The sequence below is a fragment of the Pipistrellus kuhlii genome, unplaced genomic scaffold (genome assembly GCF_014108245.1).
Source record: "Pipistrellus kuhlii isolate mPipKuh1 unplaced genomic scaffold, mPipKuh1.p scaffold_m20_p_22, whole genome shotgun sequence".
Lineage (NCBI taxonomy): Eukaryota > Metazoa > Chordata > Mammalia > Chiroptera > Vespertilionidae > Pipistrellus > Pipistrellus kuhlii.
Genome location: NW_023425521.1, coordinates 6,479,075 through 6,499,490, shown reverse-complemented (window position 1 = coordinate 6,499,490; position 20,416 = coordinate 6,479,075). Strand labels below are relative to the sequence as shown.

General features: G+C 59.3%; 1 protein-coding gene across 1 annotated transcript in view; it reads left to right on the top strand.

Moving 5' to 3' along the window:
* Positions 1–1,971: 1,971 nt before the first annotated feature.
* Positions 1,972–20,416, top strand: part of AXIN2 (axin 2) — a 29,961-nt gene continuing 11,516 nt past the window's right edge. Inside the window, 3 exon segments of the mRNA XM_045586286.1 lie at positions 1,972–2,357; positions 3,492–4,455; positions 12,610–12,750. Of these exon segments, the coding sequence (XP_045442242.1) occupies positions 3,641–4,455; positions 12,610–12,750 (956 nt within the window). The 5' untranslated portion in view covers positions 1,972–2,357; positions 3,492–3,640.

Sequence of the window (20,416 nt, the reverse complement as noted above, 5' to 3'; positions counted from 1 at the left end):
CTGTGCGGGCTGATTTGCACCCCCATCCACACAGCCACGAACACAGGCACCGTGGCTCTCACTCACACGCAGACACACACACACACACACGAGTACAGCATGCACATGCCTTCTACGTGCAGGCCCGCGTTCGCCCTGTGACACTTGGCCCGTAGGTCTTTGGCCGGTCTAGAAATTCCTTTACAAGATAAAACCCACATTCCCAGGAAAACTTGAATAGAAATGCAAAAGTGTTTGATGATAGAAAAAAAAATCTGCTTGCTTGCAGTTCTTGTGTTGGCCAGAATGCTACAATAAACTGTTGCTTTCCACAGCTGGGGAGGGCGAGGGCAGGCAAGAGGGATGGGGAGGAATGGGGAGGGATGAGGAGGGAGAGGGTTCGGGAGGGGGGGAGCCGGAGCTGAGGCCAGAAAACTTGAAAGGCAAACTCAGAACTCGGGCTGAGAGCACCCCTGGGGCGGCGGGGCCTGGCAGGGGGCGGAGGAGGGCGGAGAACGGGTTACCGCGGGGCGCGGAGCAGGCGGCAGGGGCGGGCCCGGCCCGGTCCGGGCGGGCGCCGGGCGCTGTCCCTTTAAGGCGGGCGGCGCGGGCCGCCGAGCGCGGCTGCGATTGGCGCGGCGGGATCACTGGCTCCCGAGCCGGGCCCGGGGGAGGCGGCTGCAGCCCGCTGCGCTTTGATAAGGTCCTGGCAACTCGGTAACAACCGAAAAGCTCGGCCATAAAAACAGCCCCTCGCAGCCATGGACTCCGCGGCTGCCCGGCGGCTGGGGCGCCCGTCTCCCCGGCCCGCAGCCCCGCTGTAAAAGGTAGAGGTGGGGGCGCGGCCCCGGCAAAGCGACTTCAAAGGAAGCCCCTCCCGGGGCCGGGGGCCAGGGCGCGCCGGGGCTCCGCTCGGGCGTCCGGGGCGGGAGGGGGTCCGGCCGGCCGGAGACGGGGCCGGAGGGGCGGTGCGGGCCGGGCGGCCCCCGGGAGCGGCGGCGGGGACCCCGGAGGGGCCCGGGGCGCGGCGGGCGCGTACCTCCCTTCCAGGACCATGCGCCCGGCCCGCGCCTTTGAAGTGCGCTGTGAAATCCGCGGCGCAGTTTTTGTTGGAAGCGCCCGGAGGACATTGGGTGCGCGGAGTGGCTGCTGGAAACAGGACCCGTGCGGAGCGCCGGGCCGGGCGGGGGCCGGAGGGGCCGGGGGCGGCCGCGGCGGGGGCGGAGGCCCGCTCGGCTCTTTTGCATAAAAGGGGCGGCGGGGTGCACGCCGCCTCCCCTCCCTCCCTCGCCGGTGGATCTCGCTCTGATCCCGGATTGTTTCCCCGCACCCCCCCTCCCGCCCCTGCCGCGTGACTCCCCATGTTCCCCGACGCCAGGACCGGCCCGGGGGGGCCCGGGGCAGCCGCGAGCCGATCCGGGGGCCGGGGCCGGGGCCCTGCCCGGGGCGCTGGCGAGGTCCGGCGGCGGAGCGCGCGCGGGGCCCTCTGGTGAGTGCGGGGCCGGGCGGCGGGCGGGCGCCGCGCTTTGATGTGCCGGGCGGGCGGGCGGGCGGCCTTTGAAGTTGGCAGGCCGGCTATTTCGGGGCGCTCTCCGGGCGGCCGCGGAGGAGAGCTTCGGGCTCGGCGCCCAGCGCTCCTGGGGGCTTGGCCCGCCTGCCCCGAGCGCCCTGAGGGTGAGCCCCCTCCCCAGAGGGCTGGGGGGGGGGGCTCAGGGGAGAGACTTCTGCAAGTGGCGGCTGCGGTGGCGCGGAGATGAGAGGGGGTGCAGATGCCCCCCTCCCCCGGGGAGCGCATCGTTGCCGTGGTTCTGGGATGTGAGTGGGGCTGGGAGTGTGCGGAGCTTTGGAAGGTGGGATGAAAGGGTGGCGGCGCCCCCCCAGTGGCCCTCCCCTCCGCCCCCTTCCCCCCCCCCCCGCGCCCCTCCTCTCCTCCCGCCTCTCTCCCCCTCCCCTCCCCTCCCGTTCCCTCCCCTTCCAGCCCCTGCTCCGCGCTTGGGGCCCAGAGCGCCGGCCGAGCGAGGCTCAGTCTGCGAGCCGGAGCGGCCCGAGCCCGGGCGCCGCGTCCCCCGCGCCTCTGCTCCCGCCGGGCCCCGCGCCCCGGCCGCCCGGGCCCCTGCGCTCTGCGGGGAGACGCGGACTCCGCGCGTCGCCATTGCTGGACCGGGCTCCGCTCCCCGTGCTTTTTCCAGAGAGAGAGCAGCGGCGCCGGGACCGACCCGCGCCGGGAGCGGGGCGTTTGCGAGCGCCTCCCGGGGGGCTCCGGCCCCGCGCCCCGCGGCTCTGGGCGCGCTCTGTTGGACTCGGGCCGGGGGACGGCCGGAGGGGGGGGGGGGTCGGCGGAGATGAGAGCCCGGCCTCGGGCCGTCTTCGTCTTCCAGGTAACGGGGCCGCTCCGCCTCCCTCCCCGGGGTAGCGCCGCGCTCCCGCAGCCCCGCCGCCGGCCCCGCTGCCCAGCCCCGCGCCCACCCGGGGCCGGGGGGACGGGGGCGCGCCCCAGCCCCCCGCCCGCCTTAGTGTGGTCCCTTCGGGGCCGGGGAGAGCGGCTTGTGTGCGGGCTAGACAGGACTTTTCTTTGGGGAAATGAGGCAGGCTCGATCGAGGTCAGCAGAGTTTGGGGTTCCTGGCGAGGACGGGGGTGGCGTGAGACGGCTTCTGATCCGGTTTTGTGGGGCTCGCGGCCCCGGGAGGCGGCGGGGGAGGCGGGGTGGTGGGTCCCCCCCCCCCCCAGGCTTCTCTTCTTTCTCAAAGTTTGGAGATCAAAGTCAGGTCTGAGTGAGGGGGTTTCTGGTTTGGGGGCGCGGGGAGGGCTGAGGCGGGGGCGCGGGGACACTCCAGCCGGGAGGGGGCGGCGTCCAGCGGGGAGCCCGGAGCCCAGTCCGCCCCTGGCTGGGCGGGCTCCTCTCGGGCCGAGGATCTGAATGTTTAAGGAGCGGGAAGGGGGGCGCGGAGGGAAGGGGTGGGTGGGGGAATGGGAACCAGATGCCGGGGAAGGGCACGTTTGGAGCTCGAGCTATCTGTGCGGAGAGCCAGCCGAGGGGGGAAATTCACCGAAATTGGTTTCACCTGCGCCCAGCCCCGCGGCGGGCGCGGGGTGCGTGTTTGGAGTGGATGCTGGAGCCGGGGCCGGGGCGGGAGCGGAGCGGGGAGGCTGCCCTGAGCCCGCAGCCAGGGGGTGTTTGGGAAGGTTATGTCTCACACCTCCATGCCCCCTCCTCGCCCCCCGCCACCCACCCTCCCGGCTCCCATTTTACCTTCCCCGCCCCTTCCCCATCACCCCCCCCCCAACTCCCCCCCTCCCCGCCCCAAGTGTGCCGGGAGCTCAGATTTCGCCTTTGAAAAAGCGCCTGATACCTTAGATGAGCACCTCGCTGATAGCTGGGCTGCTTGATTTGAATTCGAGGAGTTGAAAAGCCTGTTTACTTTCTTGCTTTGATGTTGGGCAGATCTGGTTTTGATTAGATCAATACCCCTTTTTTCTCTCTCCCCACCTCCCCCCTTCCTTTTCTTTCCAGAAAGGAGGCTCCGATGAGCCCCTGCTGACTCGGAGAGAGAAAGAGAGACCACGCTGATCGCTGGGAGGAACTGGAAGAAGAAGGAAAAGAGAAAAAAGAAAAAGAAAAAAAAAAAAACTCCCAAACTCAGCGAGAAGGACTGGCTCGCCATGAGCAGTGCCGTGCTGGTGCCTCGCCTGCCCGACCCCAGCAGCAGCTTCCGAGAGGATGCGCCCCGGCCCCCGGTGCCGGGGGAGGAAGGGGACGCCCCGCCCTGCCCGCTGGCCGCGGGGAAGGGCCCGGCCGCCAAGCCCATGCCCGTCTCCCCCACCGCCCGGCGCAACGAGGACGGGCTGGGGGAGCCGGAGGGGCGGGCGTCCCCGGACTCCCCGCTGACCCGCTGGACCAAGTCCTTGCACTGCTTGCTGGGCGACCAGGACGGCGCCTACCTCTTCCGGACCTTCCTGGAGCGGGAGAAATGCGTGGACGCCCTGGACTTCTGGTTCGCCTGCAACGGCTTCAGGCAGATGGACCTGAAGGATTCCAAAACGCTGCGCGTCGCCAAGGCCATCTACAAGCGGTATGTCGAGAACAACAGCGTCGTGGCCAAGCAGCTGAGGCCCGCCACCAAGACTTACATCAGAGATGGCATCAAGAAGCAGCAGATTGACTCCATCATGTTCGACCAGGCGCAGACCGAGATCCAGGCGGTGATGGAGGAAAATGCCTACCAGATGTTCCTGACTTCGGATATATACCTCGAATACGTGCGGAGCGGGGGAGAGACCACGGCGTACATGGGCCACGGGGGCCTGGGGAGCCTCAAGGTCGTGTGCGGCTATCTCCCCACCTTGAATGAGGAGGAGGAGTGGACTTGCGCCGACTTCAAGTGCAAACTTTCGCCCACGGTGGTTGGCTTGTCCAGCAAGACCCTGAGGGCCACCGCTGGCGTGCGGTCCACGGAGACCGTCGAGAATGGATACAGGTAAGACTGGCAGGGGGTGGCGGGGGCGGAGGGCTGGGGCATGGGCGGATATGGTATGGGTTTGTGTGGCAGATGTTTTGAGTTACGTAGGGTGGACGGTTGGATGGATGTGCTGCTGAGGCTGACAAAGGTCCGTTGAGAGCCGGGATCACTGGCCATGAATGCTTTGATCTTGCTTTTTGTTGTTTGGGGTGGGGGTGGGTGGAGAGGGGGGTTGATGCACACACACACCTAAATGCCTGCAGCCTGCCAGTGCTAATTCAAACACTGGTGAGCAGTACTTAGTTTCCTGTTGCCAGTCTTAGAGAGGGGGACTGGCTGAGAGGAGAAAGAGGAGGGGGGGGGGGGGGCGGACAGCAGCTTTAGATGCCGCTGAGTCACCGAATACAGTAAGCACCGGTTTCGGAAGGGACCACCCCCCACCAATCAGCAGAGAGTGGAATTAATGTGGCCAGGGAGGCAGCTGGGTTGTGGTGGAGACGCAGGAAGTAATGTGTGTACCCACTGGATGTGGGGTAAGTGGGATCTTTTGAACTTGGATGTGAAGATAAGAGCCAGCAGTTGGGTCTCTTTGTAGAGTCAGGTCTTGACCAAGCAAGAAACTCTCCTCACTGGGGAAGGCCCTGTGGCCTCCCCAAGGGAGAAGGCCCCTTCCCTCTGGAGCCTGCTGGGTGTGCAGGCAGCTTTTCAGTGCGTGCACCTGGGGGCAGACCTCAGCTGGCTGCGTTGTTGCTCAGTGTTGATGGAGCAGAGGTCTTGGCCAGCAGAGACCGGGGCCCTGGAGAATTTTCCCCTTTTGAGGCTTCCGTCCTTCACGGAATGGCCAAGTCTTAAGATTCTTGACCTTCCAACTTCAGACCTCCTGTGAGCATGAGTTTCTCTGCTTCTCTCCCTCTCCCTCCTCCCGAAGATTCAAAACGAGATGGAGCCTCTTGTTTCTAAGGTTGTTGCCTGTGGCATGCAAGGGGAGGTGGGGTGGGAGCTTGATTGCCATCTGAAAGACTTGCCTTGCTAGCCATGGTGTATTTCTCCGTGTGTTCAAGACTCTGTGGAGAGTGCCCTGGCTCTTCAGGGGAGGGCCTCCGATCACCACCAGCAGCACCAGCAGCAGGGGCAGAGCAGCTAGGTCTGAACCTCGGAGCCCCGATTTAGGGGGGCGGCCAAGACAGTTGGCTTCGCAGGGAGCGACGGGCTTGTTCTCCAACCACCAGGGGGCGCTCTTAGGAGACATTCACAGACATCTGGTCTCGTCCTAAGTGGAACCGATGGGCTTTTGCAAAGAAGCATGGGATCACCTGATGTGGCTTCAGCATCAATAAACTTACGGTTCCGGGTGGTTTTGAAGGAAGATACTGGTCCTGGCCTCCAGGCTGGGCAGGCCTGAAAGGATACAGACCTGAAATGAGAAAGAAGGATGGGAGCTCTCTGAGCCTGGGGAGTCTGTACTTCACTGCAGCTCCCACACCTGCTGCTGCTGCTGCCCCATGTAATGAAGGGGACATTGCGTGAAACCTCTTCTGCTCTCCTTGCTCTCCAGGGTGGCAGTGGTCGCTGAGACTCCTTACGGCCTGTGGTGAGGCGGCTGCTTCCCCGGGGGCCTCTCGCAGGGGGTCTTCTGTGTCAGGACCCCGCGTGTCACCTTGGTGAATAGCACTGTGTGTGGTTTGGGATGTCATCCGTGAGAAAGCACTGGGAGGCAGGACCCTGCCGTGACCCCTCCCCTTCGTGGGTGGGCCGTGGACCCAGCCATGCGGGGGCCCCTCCTCCTCCCACGGGCCTTCGCTGGGACGGACCAGGATTGGACTTTGGGGAGAGGACTCTTGTGAAACGTTTTGATCCTTTGTGTTTCCAGTTTCTCCCCTGGCTCCGGGCCGTAGGCATCGCCTCCGCAGAGTGGCACCTTTCCCTTGGCCTCTTGACTTTCCATACTGTCCTTCTCTCCGCGGCTGGGTTGAAATGAAATATCGTACCAGGACTTCGTGAAGCCCAGATATCTTAGGCGGGGGGGGGCATTGCCAAAGAGAATTCTAAGCCATAGCCAAATTTCGTGTTAACATGCAAGGTGTTCCTGTGTATTTGGGGGCGTCCCAAAGTATTTAAAAGACTGGCTCCTGGCTCTGTCTACCATGATCTAACCACCTGGGTTTAAGCCTTTCTGGACCCCATCCAAGGAGTGGGCGCCATCCTTTTTGTTTATGCCACAGGTCGCCAGTAGGATGTTTTGAACAGAGGTCCGTATTAAGTGTTATAATTAGTGTGATTTAATAGTGTTAACCACTGGGTACGAGCAGAGGGCAGTCGGGTGAAGATACCACTTTCAAAGAGTGACTCCTGGGCTCTAGCCCATGGTCATTGGAATGTGTTGGAGCGTCCCAGGTCGCGCCGCAGCTTTCTCTGCTTGCTGAACCGAAGTCTGTTCTTCGCAGCGGGATCTTGGGGTGTAGGGATTCCAGCTAGTTTCTTAAGTCTCCCTCCTAATTCACTCACTCACTCACTCACTCACTCATCAACACGGTGCCTGGCCCACGGGACGGGCTTTTATGGAGTGAGGGAGATGAATGAAACGTAAATAAACGAGTCCTGCTGAGGCTTTGCCTCCATCGGCCGGGGAGGCCCGGTCCTGGCAGCCGGGTGCCCAGCGCCCCGGCTGGTCTTCCAGGCCCTGTGTTTACCCTGGGCGCTCAGAGGAGCCTCGCTTTTAAGGACTTGTTTGTGCCCTTACTGATTTGGTGTCGGGTTTAATATAAATAGTTGGAGCGGAAGAGCAGGAATTATCCTCAGAGGGAAGGACTCTGGTTTGCCAGGGGTTGCGTGGGAGGCCTGGGCTTTGGATGGTCTCTATAAATAACCCAGAGCAAGAGCGACCTGAGGGGAGAAGCACGAGGAAAAGGCCGGCCCGTAAACACACCCCGAGGGGCGAGGTGTGTGCGCAGGGGGCTGTGGGGTCAGAGCCGGGCCCAGCGTTTATTTTAGGAAGGAGGCGGCAGTGCGGGGTGCACAGAGCCACCCCCTGTCCCTCCCTCCCTCCCTCCCTCCCTCCCTCCCTCCCTCCCTCCCTCTCTCCCTCTCTCTCTGCGCTGGCCCACGGGTGTCCCTGCCCAAGGCGGGTCTCATCTGTCTCTCTCAGACCCTCTGCGCTGGCCTCGCTTGGAATAAGGCCGGTCCAGCAGATGGCCCTCTGCTGGCTCCGAGGGCCTCCTGTTCCCTGAAAGAACTCGCCGGTGAGGCCCGTGTCTGTGCGAAGCCATTGGAACCGGGCTTGGCTTCCGCTATCACAGAAAGTGATGCCAGAGGAAAGATAGGCTGGAAGCAGCAGGCCACGGCGAGGGTGGGGGCGCTGGGCGGGCAGCTTGCTGAGACACCCCAGAAAACGTTGCCATGTTTTGGGGCCCAAGTGCCCCACATTCTCCCATTCCCCCCCCCCCCCCCAATGCCCCTGATCATGCCCAATGCTTCCCAGAGACAGTATTGCCCTTTGGACAGTGACTTTGGGAGTAAATTGTCATAGGGCTTCTAAACACACGGCCTTAGAAGCAAATGATGTCTTTAAAAGTTGCATTGCTTTTTGTGTGTTTTTTTTGGGGGGTGGGGTGCAGAAGCAGGCCCCGCAGGTCAGCCCTGCTGTGCTCTCTGGAGGGGTATGCCTGGTGTTTGGGGCGGGGCTTGGGCCTGCAGCCTCTCATCCAGATAAGAGATAAGGACAGGCAGAGCAGCAGGAGGTTCCCAGGCAAATAAGACCCCAGGATCCTCGGCCGCCTGACAGCCCAGAGCCCTCTGCACATGGAAGTCGCACACTTGGTCCGCCTCCTGCAGAATGTGTACCCTAGGCCTCCGCTTGCCCTAGGAATTCAAAACCCTGCCAGCAACTGGGAGCACAACAGTCCTGAAGAAATAATCAAAGCATCTGGGTACAATTACCGTAGCATGGCTGGGTTTCTTTCCGTTGTGTGTGTGTGCACGTGTGTGTGTGTACGTGTGTGTGTGTGTGTGTGTGTGTGTGTGTGTGAAAGTGATCCCAAGAAACCGCTTCAGTCCATATTTTTTAATTATGTGGTGCTTTTTGACAAAGTTCGGGCTTCTTAAAAACGGAGTTTGTCTCCCCCCCATAAACCCTGCCTCCTTCCTCTCTCATCGTGTTAGGATTGCGGGAAAGTCCAAACACTGTATTGCAGTCCCCTGAGCTGAGCGTGGCGTATTCGGGGTTTAACGACTGGCCACACAGGAGCCCTCTGTTTTGGGAGCCAAGGGAGACGCGTTTATTTTGGGATCCGTGTGTGCGAGGAGGGCAGCGCGGGAGCACACGTGGGGTCTGGGTTAGGTGCCTGTCTTGTTTGGGGCGGGAGGGGGAGGCATGCCCGCTGAGTCACTTTCTCCCTGTAGAAGTGGAATTACAGCCCTTACATTTGGGACCTTGTTGGTATGTTAACACCGCCTCAAAGATAGCAACACTGAAGTGGTGGAAGGGGCGTTTGGATGCTATTTAAGGCTGTTTTGATCTTGTCCTTTGCGTTTGGACTAAAAAAAAACAACGACTTCAAAGCAGCCCATCTGATGGTCCCAGACATTTTAAGGAGGTTTAACAAGGTTTTGTGCCCCTGCCCCGTGTCACACGCTGACGCTCAGCGCTGGGGAGACAGACAGACCCACGTGAGGAAGTCAGGTCGTGCCCGGCCCTCATGGAGCTTCCAGTCCGGTTGGCTGCTCAGAACATGCCTTCAGGGTGGCACGTCAGCGCTGTGTCGGTGATGTACATCGTGAGGGAAAAGCGGGGAAAGAGCTCTGTGTGTGCTGGCTCTTGGTTTTGGGGGCATTGAACCGACTCCCCCCAGAGTACAGTGTCCTCCAGGGCCTCTCGGAGGGCCTGAGCCCGCGATGCCGCCGGCTGTGTCTGAGGGGGACAGCCCACGGCCCCGGGGCTGGGGCTTGCCTGTGTCACCCAGCTGGGCGGGCGCTGAGCTGGCCCCAGCTCCCAGCCTCTGGGTTTCCGTTTCCCATGGAGGGCTTCCGAGGCTCACTCGTGACCGTGTTCCTGAAGACGAGAAGGGGCCCTGGAGATGTTATCCTGTCCGTCATGCTCTGAGCAGCGGTCCCATCCAAGCACCCCGGAGAGTGGGGCCCTCGGGGCGACTTTAAAGACGCGGACAATTCCGTAACCTGCCCCGTCCGCTCCCTGGGTCCACCTGGACCCTAACCATGCAGCACGTGCCCCTCTCTCTGGCTTAGGAAGCCCAGGAGCCCGTTTCCTCTTGTTTTGCCTTTGATGCCAAACAGGACCGGTTTCTTCTCCTTTAGCTCCCTTGTCAACGAGGAGAGTGTTTTCACTGAGTCTCACCCCATTTCCTCCTCTTCTCCATAGAAACCGGTTGCCTTTCCCCTCCCCCTGTCACTGCTCCTCTCTCTCTAGTCCTGGTGCCTGGGAATCCCAGGTGAAGGACATGGGGACCAGCTCTAAGGCAGAGATCTTACCTTCCTCATTTGATTGTCATAAAAAATCCTGGGAGGTGGTAAGATTTCCCGCCCTTCGTGGATATGAGAACAGGGCCAGGCACCCAAGGCATTTGACAGGTTCCGTTGCAGTGTTCCCCCTTTGCACTTCCCAGCTGATGCTGCGTCTCCATAACACCTCTGAGGTCTGGCTGTAAGTTCCCGTCTGGTTCAGTAGAATGAACCAAGGTGCCTGCCAGCCAGGCTTCTCAGGGAGTCCAGCTTTGGGTTCCACATGGCCCCGTCCTCAGCCTGTTGGCCTCCCAGAAGGCTTTGCACACCCCCCCTCCCCCCCGGTTTTCATTATTTCCTGGATGTTTGTGAGGATGAAAGATGATTGGGCAGCAGATGCTTCATCAACATCAATGACAAGAACAAAGACCCCACCCATACTTAGTACTCAACCAATCGCAGCTCTTGGTTTTTATCAACATTTCTAAACGAGGGGGGTTGGTTTAGATAATGTCTAAGGTTCATTCTGACTCTAAAATGTTATGACTCTGAATGTGACTTACCTTGTTCGTGCTGTCACGCCTACTGCAAGCCCCTTAAAGGCTGGGACCATCCTCCTCCTCCTCTTCTGTCCCATTTGGTATGTCTGGCACCTGCCCCATTCCAGCTCTCATACCGAATTGTGGCAGCAACTCCCTGTCCGCCCCTACCCCTCCTTCCAGTCCAACTGGTGCACCCTCTCTCAGTCACTCATGCTGCTGGGAAAAGCTCAGGCCCCCTCCTCTCCCTGCCCCTTCCTAACCCAACTAGCTCCGCCCCCTTCCTCCCCAGTCTGGGCAGGAATGTTTCAGAGAGGGGAAGGGAGAGGGAGAGAGAGAAACATCAATGATGAGAGAGAATCATCGATTGGCTGCCTTCTCCACGCCCCCTACTGGGGATCAAGCCCAAAACCTGGGCATGTGCCCTGTCTGAGAATCAAACCATGGCCTCCTGGTTCATAGGTCTACGATCAGCCACTGAGCCACACCAGCTGGGCTGGGGAGGGCTTTTTAACTACTTTTTCCTTCCCCCATCCCGGTGGCATCTCCTCGAATTCCTGTTCCGTCCTTCCCCCCCCCCCCCCCCCCCCCGGGAGGTCACCTTGTTTCCAACACCATCCAGCTGGAAACATCCCCGTTATCTCTCCCAGGATCGCCTCTACCAGGTCACTCTACTTACTGCCTCTTGTTCTGGAGCTTTCTTAAACGTTGAGGCTAGTCTTTGTATCAGGAAGCAAATGAGAGCGCCCAATACATCAATCCCATGCCCTCTCGTACCAGCTCTTGGTCCAGGCCAGGCTGCTGTGCTTGTGGGCCCACCCCGGGCACACCTGTAGCATGGGCCCCGGGGCAGCTCCTCCCCCCAGGTGGCCCTGAGGATTAGATGAGATGATGAGGATACAGGCGTGCTCCTCTTCACGGGCCTGAAGTTACACGGTCTACCTCCCTCGTGGTGCCCACTCTCTCCCCACATATGGTGACACCTCCCTTACCAGGCCCTGGGTACCAGGCGGCCAGAGACGGGGGCTGGTACACCCACAGTCCAGTGCGGTGCCAGACACATGGTGGGTGAGTGGGACTCAGTGCACAGGAGCGTAAGGCTGCTTTGGCCTTTCATGGGCCCCTTGCTTCTGCCAGCCCGAGTGAGGCCATCTTTGTAAGACCAGTCACAGTGGCCTGATGGGGTCCGGCCTTTTCTCTGAGACCTCCGTTCCCCTCCAGTTGGTTTCTTCGTCGTTGGCACAGACTGGGGAGGCCCCGTGGAGTTTGCCCGTCTTTGTAAAGGAGCCCCCTGCGACTTCAGGCTTCCCAGGCCCTTCCTGCAGCCCCAGGACCACGTGGCCCTGCCTCCTGCTCTCCCCCCACATGTAAGGCCCTCGCCTGTGACACAGAGGAGTGCGGCCCAGCAGGAGGCAGGCACGCTGGTTGTTCTGGGAGGAGATCAAGAGGGCGACATGGGGCGGCAGAGGCCACGGCAACAGAAGGGGGGGACACCGGAGGAGGGGCCGGAACCCTCCTTTGGAACATCGTTTTAAATCCCCGGCCTTAGCCAGCCTGGGAGAGTGAAGACGGGTGCTGTGGGGGGCGGGAAGGGCCACACAGAGGCCCAGCTGAGGATGGGGTGCAAGTCCTAAACATGGTCCTGAACTTTCCTGTGCCATCTGTCCACTCACTGCCCCAAAGTCGAAATGCGAAGGCCTCTAAGTGTTGGCGTCTCAGAACTACGCTGACAGCTCCTGAGGGAATGGAAGACACCTTAGGACCCTGACATTGTGTTCCCCGGTGCTGGCTTTGGTAGGGGACAGGGAGGAGGAAGACGCCCTGCCTCCACGCACTCACTCCCCTCTTTTATTCCACAGCCTCCCCTCCAAGACCAGAGTCCTGATACTTCCCAACGGGATTGTGTGTCTAGAACTTGGTGGGGTCCCCTGGCTGCCTCTGGGGTCCTCCATCCCTGGCAGACCCTCCTTCGGGGGCAGAGGGACCCGGCCTGCTCTCTCCCCAGGGCCAATCCGTGTCTTACAGGCCCCTGCCTTCTGCCCAGAGAGCGCCTGGCCCTGGGCAGCAGGTGGCCGCGGAGTGGATTGTGGGATTGTGCACTGTCCTGGGGCCACCTGGCGACCGGGGTTCCCGCTGAGCCTCTGTGACGCACCGCTGTGCTGTCGTCCTGTCCCCGCAGGTCCTTCAAGAGGAGCGATCCCGTCAACCCGTATCACGTAGGTTCCGGCTACGTCTTCGCGCCAGCCACCAGCGCCAACGACAGCGAGATATCCAGCGACGCCCTGACTGACGACTCCATGTCCATGACGGACAGTAGCGTGTAAGTATTCCGGTGTCCCCGCCATGCACGTGGTCGGCATGCGATTCGCAGGGCCCGCCGGCCAGAGTCCTCGGCCGTCCTCCCCTGGCTTTGCAGATCCCATCTGCGGACATGTGTTGGGTGGTGGAGGAGGGTGACACGGCAGGTGGGGTGGTGGTAAGCTGAGAGCCTCGAAGGGAAGGTGGAGTGGGTGGTACCTTCACAGAAGAAAACTGAGGTCAGGTGGACAGTGAAGATGAAGATCTGTACGTTCCTTGGGTGTCACAGCACATCTTTGGGTTGTCAGTGTGCCTGCCTTCCCCGTGGGCAGAAGTGCTGGGTTGGCCTCCAAAGCCGGGTTCCATAGGACCAACAGGTCGGGGAGAGGGTGGCATCAAAAGGGTTTGTGTTTAGTTCATTGTGTTTGAAGGAAAAGGCATGGAAGGAGATGGCAATCCCAGCCCACCACACACACGCACGCGCACACACACACACACACACACACACACACAATGACATTCACATAGAATGCATGTCAAAAAGTGTCAGTTTCCCTCATGAATGTGCTCACATGGGCATCCTTCAACTGAGTAAGTCTCTGCGGAATGCCTGCTCTGTGTCAGGCCTGGGTTCTAGCCCAAGTTTGGGTTCCTTCCACAGTCCAGTCTGACCGTGGCTCTTCTGCAGGTGGATGGCTTTGGTTTCTGAAAGCCTCCAGGTCATCCGGGTGGCCCGCGGAGGGCAGCAGGGCAGCGGGCGGGGTCATGCTGTGAGCTTCAGGCCATTGGTGGTCATGCATTGGTGATGTCTGGATGGCGAACAGCATACATACTGTGTGAATTTCATAGTCTGTGCGTGCGTGTGTGCGTGCGTGCGTGCATGCATGCATGCGTGTGTGGTGGGCTGGGTCTCCCCTCCTCCTGCCATCCCCTGGGATTCTGAGGCAGGAGACTGGAGGGAGAGCCTGGCCTTGGGCAACACTTCCAGAGCTTTTCACCCGCACCCCGTTGAGAACTGTTCTAGAAACGTTCTTGGAAGGCTTTCCTGCACGTGTTTTTTGAAGTGGGACTTTCTCCCACTGAGGGAACAGTTTGAAAAGGCAAACCCACAGAGCTGTGTGAGTTCTGGCATACTTAGAGCTTGTTCCTTTCAGCCTCCTAAAAGCCGGGCTGCCTGTTCTCCCGGTTTGTCTGAGATGATACGCTTTTTATTGGTCCTGTTGCTTAGTCTCTGGCATGGAGCTAGTTAGAAGGAGAGTTGATGAGGCTGGCTTGGGACTCTACTATTGATTAAAATCCTGGTGGCTTTTACAGTGTCACCTCAGATTCCCCTGGTGGTGAAGGGAGAAATCCTTAGGGTGAAGCATCCCGCTTTAATAAGAGAATAGCCGTTTTGCCTTGAGAAACAATAAGGAAGGGTACACATTTTCCCTCCAACGTGGAGGAATGAGGAGTTAGTTCCACAGAAGTAAGCCGGGCCGAACTCCTTAAGTACCCATGTTGAGGAAAATTACCCTTTGATGGACATACTGTAGTTCTTAATACATCTCTACTCTGTCTTTAAGGCACATGTGTCAAACACAAGGCCCTCGGGCCAAATCCGTCCCGCCAGGCCTTGCAATGTGGCCCGCACCGCGCTGTCATCACTGCACTCCGCTGCGTTTCCATCACAATGACAGTTTATGACTGTTCAGTAAACCATTCGGCCTGCGATTTAGGCTGGATTTTAGATTTTGGCCCCTTCTCTGATTGAGTTCGACACCCCTACTTTAAGGAATAGTATTAGGTAGGCATAATATATTTCTTGATCCAAATAATTAATATCAATATTTGTTTTCTTTCTATGTTGTATTATCTCATAGATTTATAAGGTTATATCAGGCTCTCTGCCCCTACATGTGGTATTGAACCCCCTCATATATATATATATATATATATATATATATATATATATATATATTTATTAATGTACATTTTTATTGACTTCAGAAAGGAAGGGAGAGGGAGAGATCCAAACATCGATGAGAATCATTGATTGGCTGCCTCCCGCATGCCCCCCAACTGGGGATTGAGCCTGCAACCTGGGCATCTGCCCTGACTGGGAATTGAATCATGACCTCCTAGATCATAGGTCGATGCTCAGCCACTGAGCCACACTGGTCGGGACCCCCTCCCATTTTCAAAACTAGTTTTTCTTATTCTCGTCACCCTGACTACTGTGGTTTTTGTTAGTTTGCTGCCGTTGTGCGCTTGCTGCTGGTAGCACTACTCCTTCAGCTGTTATACCGTGGGCGGCGTGGGATGGTAGCATTATGTGTGAAATAGGTTAAGTCGGATTTGAATGAGGGCATGGAGTGACTCTCCCAAAGTCAAAGGCAGTTTTCGGAAGGCTTCTGTTTAGTTTTCTTAGAGAACTTTCTGGTCCTTGCCTGCATTTCATTTCCACCCCCATCCCTGTGTCGTTCTGGCTTCATGACGAGATGGCTTGGGCGTGGTCCCCATACGTGGTTGAGCCTCACAAGACCCAATGGGGAAGGTAGGCAGGCCTGTGATTGACAGATGGAAGTGAGGCCCATGCTTCCATGGCCTCTCATGGCAGAACCGGACTCAGCTCCAGGCCAGACACCGGCCCCTGCCCTTTGCCCCCACGCCGTCCCCAACACCCACATTGCCAACGTGAGATTTGTGTTGTTAGGACCAGTGGATAATGAGGCCTTTGAGTTTCTTTTATTTTTATTTATTAGCGATCACCCACACTGCTTCTTTTTTAATGGGTTGGGGGGGAGGGGAGGAGGGAGCGAGTTCTAACTTCTCCCCTGCACCCTTCCCCATCACCCCCCTTCTTTCATCCCCTTCCCAAAAGAAAACCTTCCTCGCTTTTACAGAGGTGGCTTTAAGGCTCTCTATCTCCCTCCTCCCCTTTAGCTAAAGAATTTGTGGGCCTTGCCTAAGCCGGTTTGGCTCAGTGGATAGAGCATCGGTCTGCGGACTGAAGGGTCCCAGGTTCGATTCCGGTCAAGGGCATGTATCTTGGTTGTGGGCACATCCCTGGTAGGGGATGTGCAGGAGGCAGCTGATCTATGTTTATCTCTCATCGATGTTTCTGGCTCTCAATCTCTCTCTCTTCCTCTCAGTAAAAAAATCAATAAAATATATTTAAAAAAAAAAATTTGTGGGCCCGGAGCTGGGAGAGGGATCAGACAGGTGGCCTTGGCGAACCAGCTGTTCTGGGCAGGAGGGTAGAGTGTGGCCAGTGAGGTCCACTTCGCACAGAGCCAGAGCCCTCACGTGTTGGCTTTCTCTCTGGAGCCCCCACTGGCAGAACCTCGGGGATCCCGCCTGGGGTGAAGCTGGTGGGCTTGGGAGTGAGCAAACCAGGATGCCAACCTCAAGAGCCGGTCCCTGGGAGGGTTGGAGACCTGGGGGCCCAACGCTGGCTGGCACTGAGCTTCCTCCCAACCACGTGGGCGGGAACCAGATGGGGCCGTGACAGCTGGGCCCACGGGGGCCTTCTTAGGCCAGCTGGGAGCAGGGCATCCTCTCTCGGGAACCCTTTGTCCAGGGGCTCCACCTGGTGCTGCCCGGAGTGGGGGACAGGGGGGTCTCCAGAGCCCATCGGATGGGACGCGTGTTTGGGCTCAGGCGTTTCTGTGGGTGTCAAGCTGCCCTGGGGGTCCCGGAGGCCCTCCCTGCGCTCCTGCCCGGCGGACGTGGCATGCCCTGAGTGTGTGTGATCTGCCCCGTGTCGGGCGGGTCGCCCCGGATTCCCAGGGCTGGGATCAGACCCCTCCGCAGAGCTCTGCCAGTGTGGGCCTGGTGCCGATGGGAGTGCCGAGCGGGGAATAGAGTGTGTGGGGATGAAAAGCCGAACTGAATCGCTTTCAGCCCATTGTTCGTCCAGGGAAGCTTAGAGGGGATAAGAGGGTAGCAGCCCTTTGAAATCCCCTTGAACGCGTGAATAGGAGCGCCCATAAAGCATGAAAAGGCGCGGGCTGCTGCTCCTGGGCACAATGGCTGCCGGGCGGGGAGGGGGCCGGCTGCCCTGCTGGGAGCTGGGAGGGGGGGTGCGACGGTGGAGGGGTCGCGGGGGTCACGGGCGGCCTTCAATAGACTCCAGAAGGTTGGAGTTCATTAGACACAAGCCCGGGGAGCCATCGTCTCATTCGCGCCAGGACCAACGAGGTCTGGGACCTTCGCAGGGGGCCGGGTGGGAGCGGGCCAGGGCCAGCTGCACTGGCCGTTCCTGGGCAGCGGGGCCTGGCAGGGGCGGTAAAGGAACCATGCTGGCTTCTGTTTTCCCGCCACGGAAAACGCCCCGGTTCCGGTGGCCGGGACCGGGTCCTCAGGCCTCTGCGAAGGCCGGTGTATGAGCCTCTTACTCCGAAACCCTCATCCTCGGAAGAAATGGCTTTACATTTTTTTCTCTTTCTTTTTTTCTTTTTGAAAGTTAGCTGCCCGATTCCCAGCCAAGCCCTAAGCCCCCGTCTTTGGCCTGTGGGACATGGGAGGGCCGGCACTCTTGGGCCTTGGGCCTCAGAGGAGGAAGCAGAGGCCCAGCTCAGCACAGCAGGTCCTCCACCGCCCCCGCCCCCCAGGTGTGCCCGGGTCAGGGGGCAGGCATCGCAGGGGCCACGGGGAGCGGCTTGGCCCGAAGGCTGTGCCCGCCTGGGGGTCCCCAAATCCGCGCCCCACGCGGAGGGCGGTGCGGGCGACTTATTTACGTTTATCTCTCTGTATCTTATTTATGGGTTTACGTTGGACACCAGTGAAAGCCTCCGTGTGAACTTCAAACATCACCTTATCTTAAAAGCCGGGCCTTTGGTGTTGGCTGTGATCAGAGGCCTCCAAGCGGCTGCCAAACGGGCGAGCTGGACGCCCGCGCACAGGGGCCGCTCTTTCAAAGTCCCCGGCGGACGGCGTCCAGGTTAGGCCGGGCCCCACCGCCGCGCCCGGAGGCCGGCCTAATTGGCTCGGTTCTGATGGCAGCGAAGTGGAGGCCGCACTCGGAGCCGGTGCCCCGGGAGCAGCTGGCCCTTCGGCCGCGGCTCGTTAGCTCACACGTCGGTAATGAAGGAAGGCCGGGCGGGGCGGCGTGGGCCTCGGCCGCAGTTCTGAGCGGCCAGGGAGTGGATCACAGACCTTAGGGCCCGAATACAGAGGGGAGAGGCCCCTTCTGGAGTGAGGGGCTCCATCAGCTGCCCTGGGGGGTTGGGTGCTGGTGGTGGTGGTGGTGGTGGTGGAGGAATGGGGGTGCTGATGTGTGTGCGTGCACACGCACGTGTGTGCATGTTGGTTAGTTTGTTGGTTGGTTGAGGCAGTGCTTAAAAACCATCATTTGGCCAAACCGGTTTGGCTCAGTGGATAGAGCGTCAGCCTGCCGACTGAAAAGTCCCGGGTTCAATACCAGTCAACATTGGTTGCGAGCACATCCCCTATAGGGGGTGTGCAAGAGGCAGCTGGTGGATGTTTCTCTCTCATCAGTGTTTCTAACTCTCTATCCTTCTCCCTTTCTCTGTAAAAAATCAATAAAATATATATAAAAACCAAAACAAAACAAAACAAAACAAACAAACAAAAAATATATATATATATATAAAAAACCATCACTTGAGCATTTGTTCCTCTGGCCTTCAGATGGGCCAGTGAACTGCTTCCTCTCGTCCCCATGCTTATGCTCCCCAATTCTCTCTTCTTTCTCCCGCATGTGGGAAAAGACAGAGGTCAAAGAGCCCAACCACTGATTTCCATCCGGGAGGGAAGGAGAAAAGACTACTAGAGGACAGAGTCTTGGGGGGGCAGGTCACAGTGGGGTCATGGGATGCTTGTCTCCTGGTCCCCCATGTTTGTCAGGAAGAGGTCTAATGCAGAGACATCCACCCTCTTAAGTCCCAGAAGGGCTGCTGCTGGCCAAGAGAGGGGTGAGGCCCGCGCCTTGCAGCCCTGGGGCAGCAGGAGATGGTTAGACGAGCATGAACCCCAATCTGTGGGCCTGCCACTACCCACTGCTCCCCACTCCCCTTCCTCCACAGAGATTTAGGTTAGAGACCAGGAGATTCACCTGGCATGCCCTCTAGCCAGTGAGTATCACGTGGTGGGAGAGGACTTTCCAGAACATTCACCAGGTCTCCCACTGGTCCCTCCAGCTTGTTAGGGGACCCCATGGGGCTTAGGAAATGCACCCCCATGTTCAGTCAGGAGCTTTGCTTCCCCAGCCGCGGGAGGCCCAGGTGGTGGGGATCCCTGTGCTGAGCCCGCAACGGCGGCTTGGGCTGTGACCCCTGGACTGCCCACTGCTGACCGTGACGCTGGTCACGCACATGTGGTGGACGTGGGTTTTGTGAGGACCGAGTTGGGTTCTGTTGTGAACGTCGGGCCCCCAGGAGGAACTCGGTGTGTGGGGGCCAGCAGCCTTGGGTTGGAACCCATCACCTGGCTTCTTACTCACGCGGGTATGCTCTGGAGAGCCCGGACTCCTCCGATCCCAAGGTGAAAACGTCGAGTTTCAGTCCATAAGCGCCAAGTGGGCCTCTCAGCTTCCGGCCTTGGAAAGGCCAGTCCCCGGCCTCATGAGCAGGAGACTGTCCGGGCGACCTGCCCTGCTCTGCCCGTGGCTGCCGCTTCCCACGGCGCCCGCTGCCTCTGCCCTTGGCCTTGGCTAGCCTCTGGGACAGGACTCTCTGTATTTAAGGCCGTACTTAAGTCCCGATCTCCTGCCCTGCACCCTCAGGTGCTTCTCAGCCAAGGTCCGGCTATCAGATCGCCGATCTGCTGTGACCCGTATCACCCGCCGGGCCCTGTCCAGCCTCGGTCAGCAGACTTCCGGAAAACGCAGCGGCTGGAATCCTAGGGCCTCGCTGATAGATAAGGGGCCAGAGGTCAGCCCCCGGCTCGCTCCCGCGTCCTTGTAGGCACTGCTGGTTTCACCCACAGCTGCCGAACCAACCTCCCTCCCGTGAATAAGACACCAGGGAGAGGGAACAGCCAGACACCTCTTTTCAATATCAACAGCCTGCAAGGACGATTCAGGAGGGAGCGGTGTGAGCATGAGGCTCTCACCTCCGGAAGGGGCCCTGATGGGAAGATCGTACCCCCCTGACCATTCAGCTGCTCTCGAGAATGAAATTCTTTTCTAAAAAGTCACGGACACGCCAAAACCAGTGTGGCTCAGTGGATAGAGCGTCGGCCTGCAGACTGAAGGGTCCCGGGTTCGATTCCGGTCAAGGGCATGTACCTTGGTTGCGGGCACATCCCCAGTGGGGGGTGTCCAGGAGGCCGCTGATCGATGACTCTCTCTCATCGATGTTTCTATCTCTCTCCCTTTCTCTCTGTACAAAAATCAATAAAATATATTTTTAAAAAATAACTAAATAAAATTTAAAAAAATAAAAAGTCATGGCCGCTCCAGGCGGTGTTTCTGGGGAGGACTAGCTGGGGTAGCGAGTGCTGGCGCCTCTCACCTCCTCCACTGGTGCTTTTCACATACAGTGAGGAGGGGCCAAGGGGCCCCCGCTGCCTTCAGTCAGGTCTTTGCCAGGATTCGATCCACAAGACACTTCCCCTTGAACCAGCTGGCCTGCCCCACCTCACAATGTCCTCTCTCCCCATTTTCTGCCCTGTGTTTCACCGTAATTACCACCTCTGACACACTGTAGGTTTTGCTTTTTTTATTTTTACTTGTTGCCTGGGCA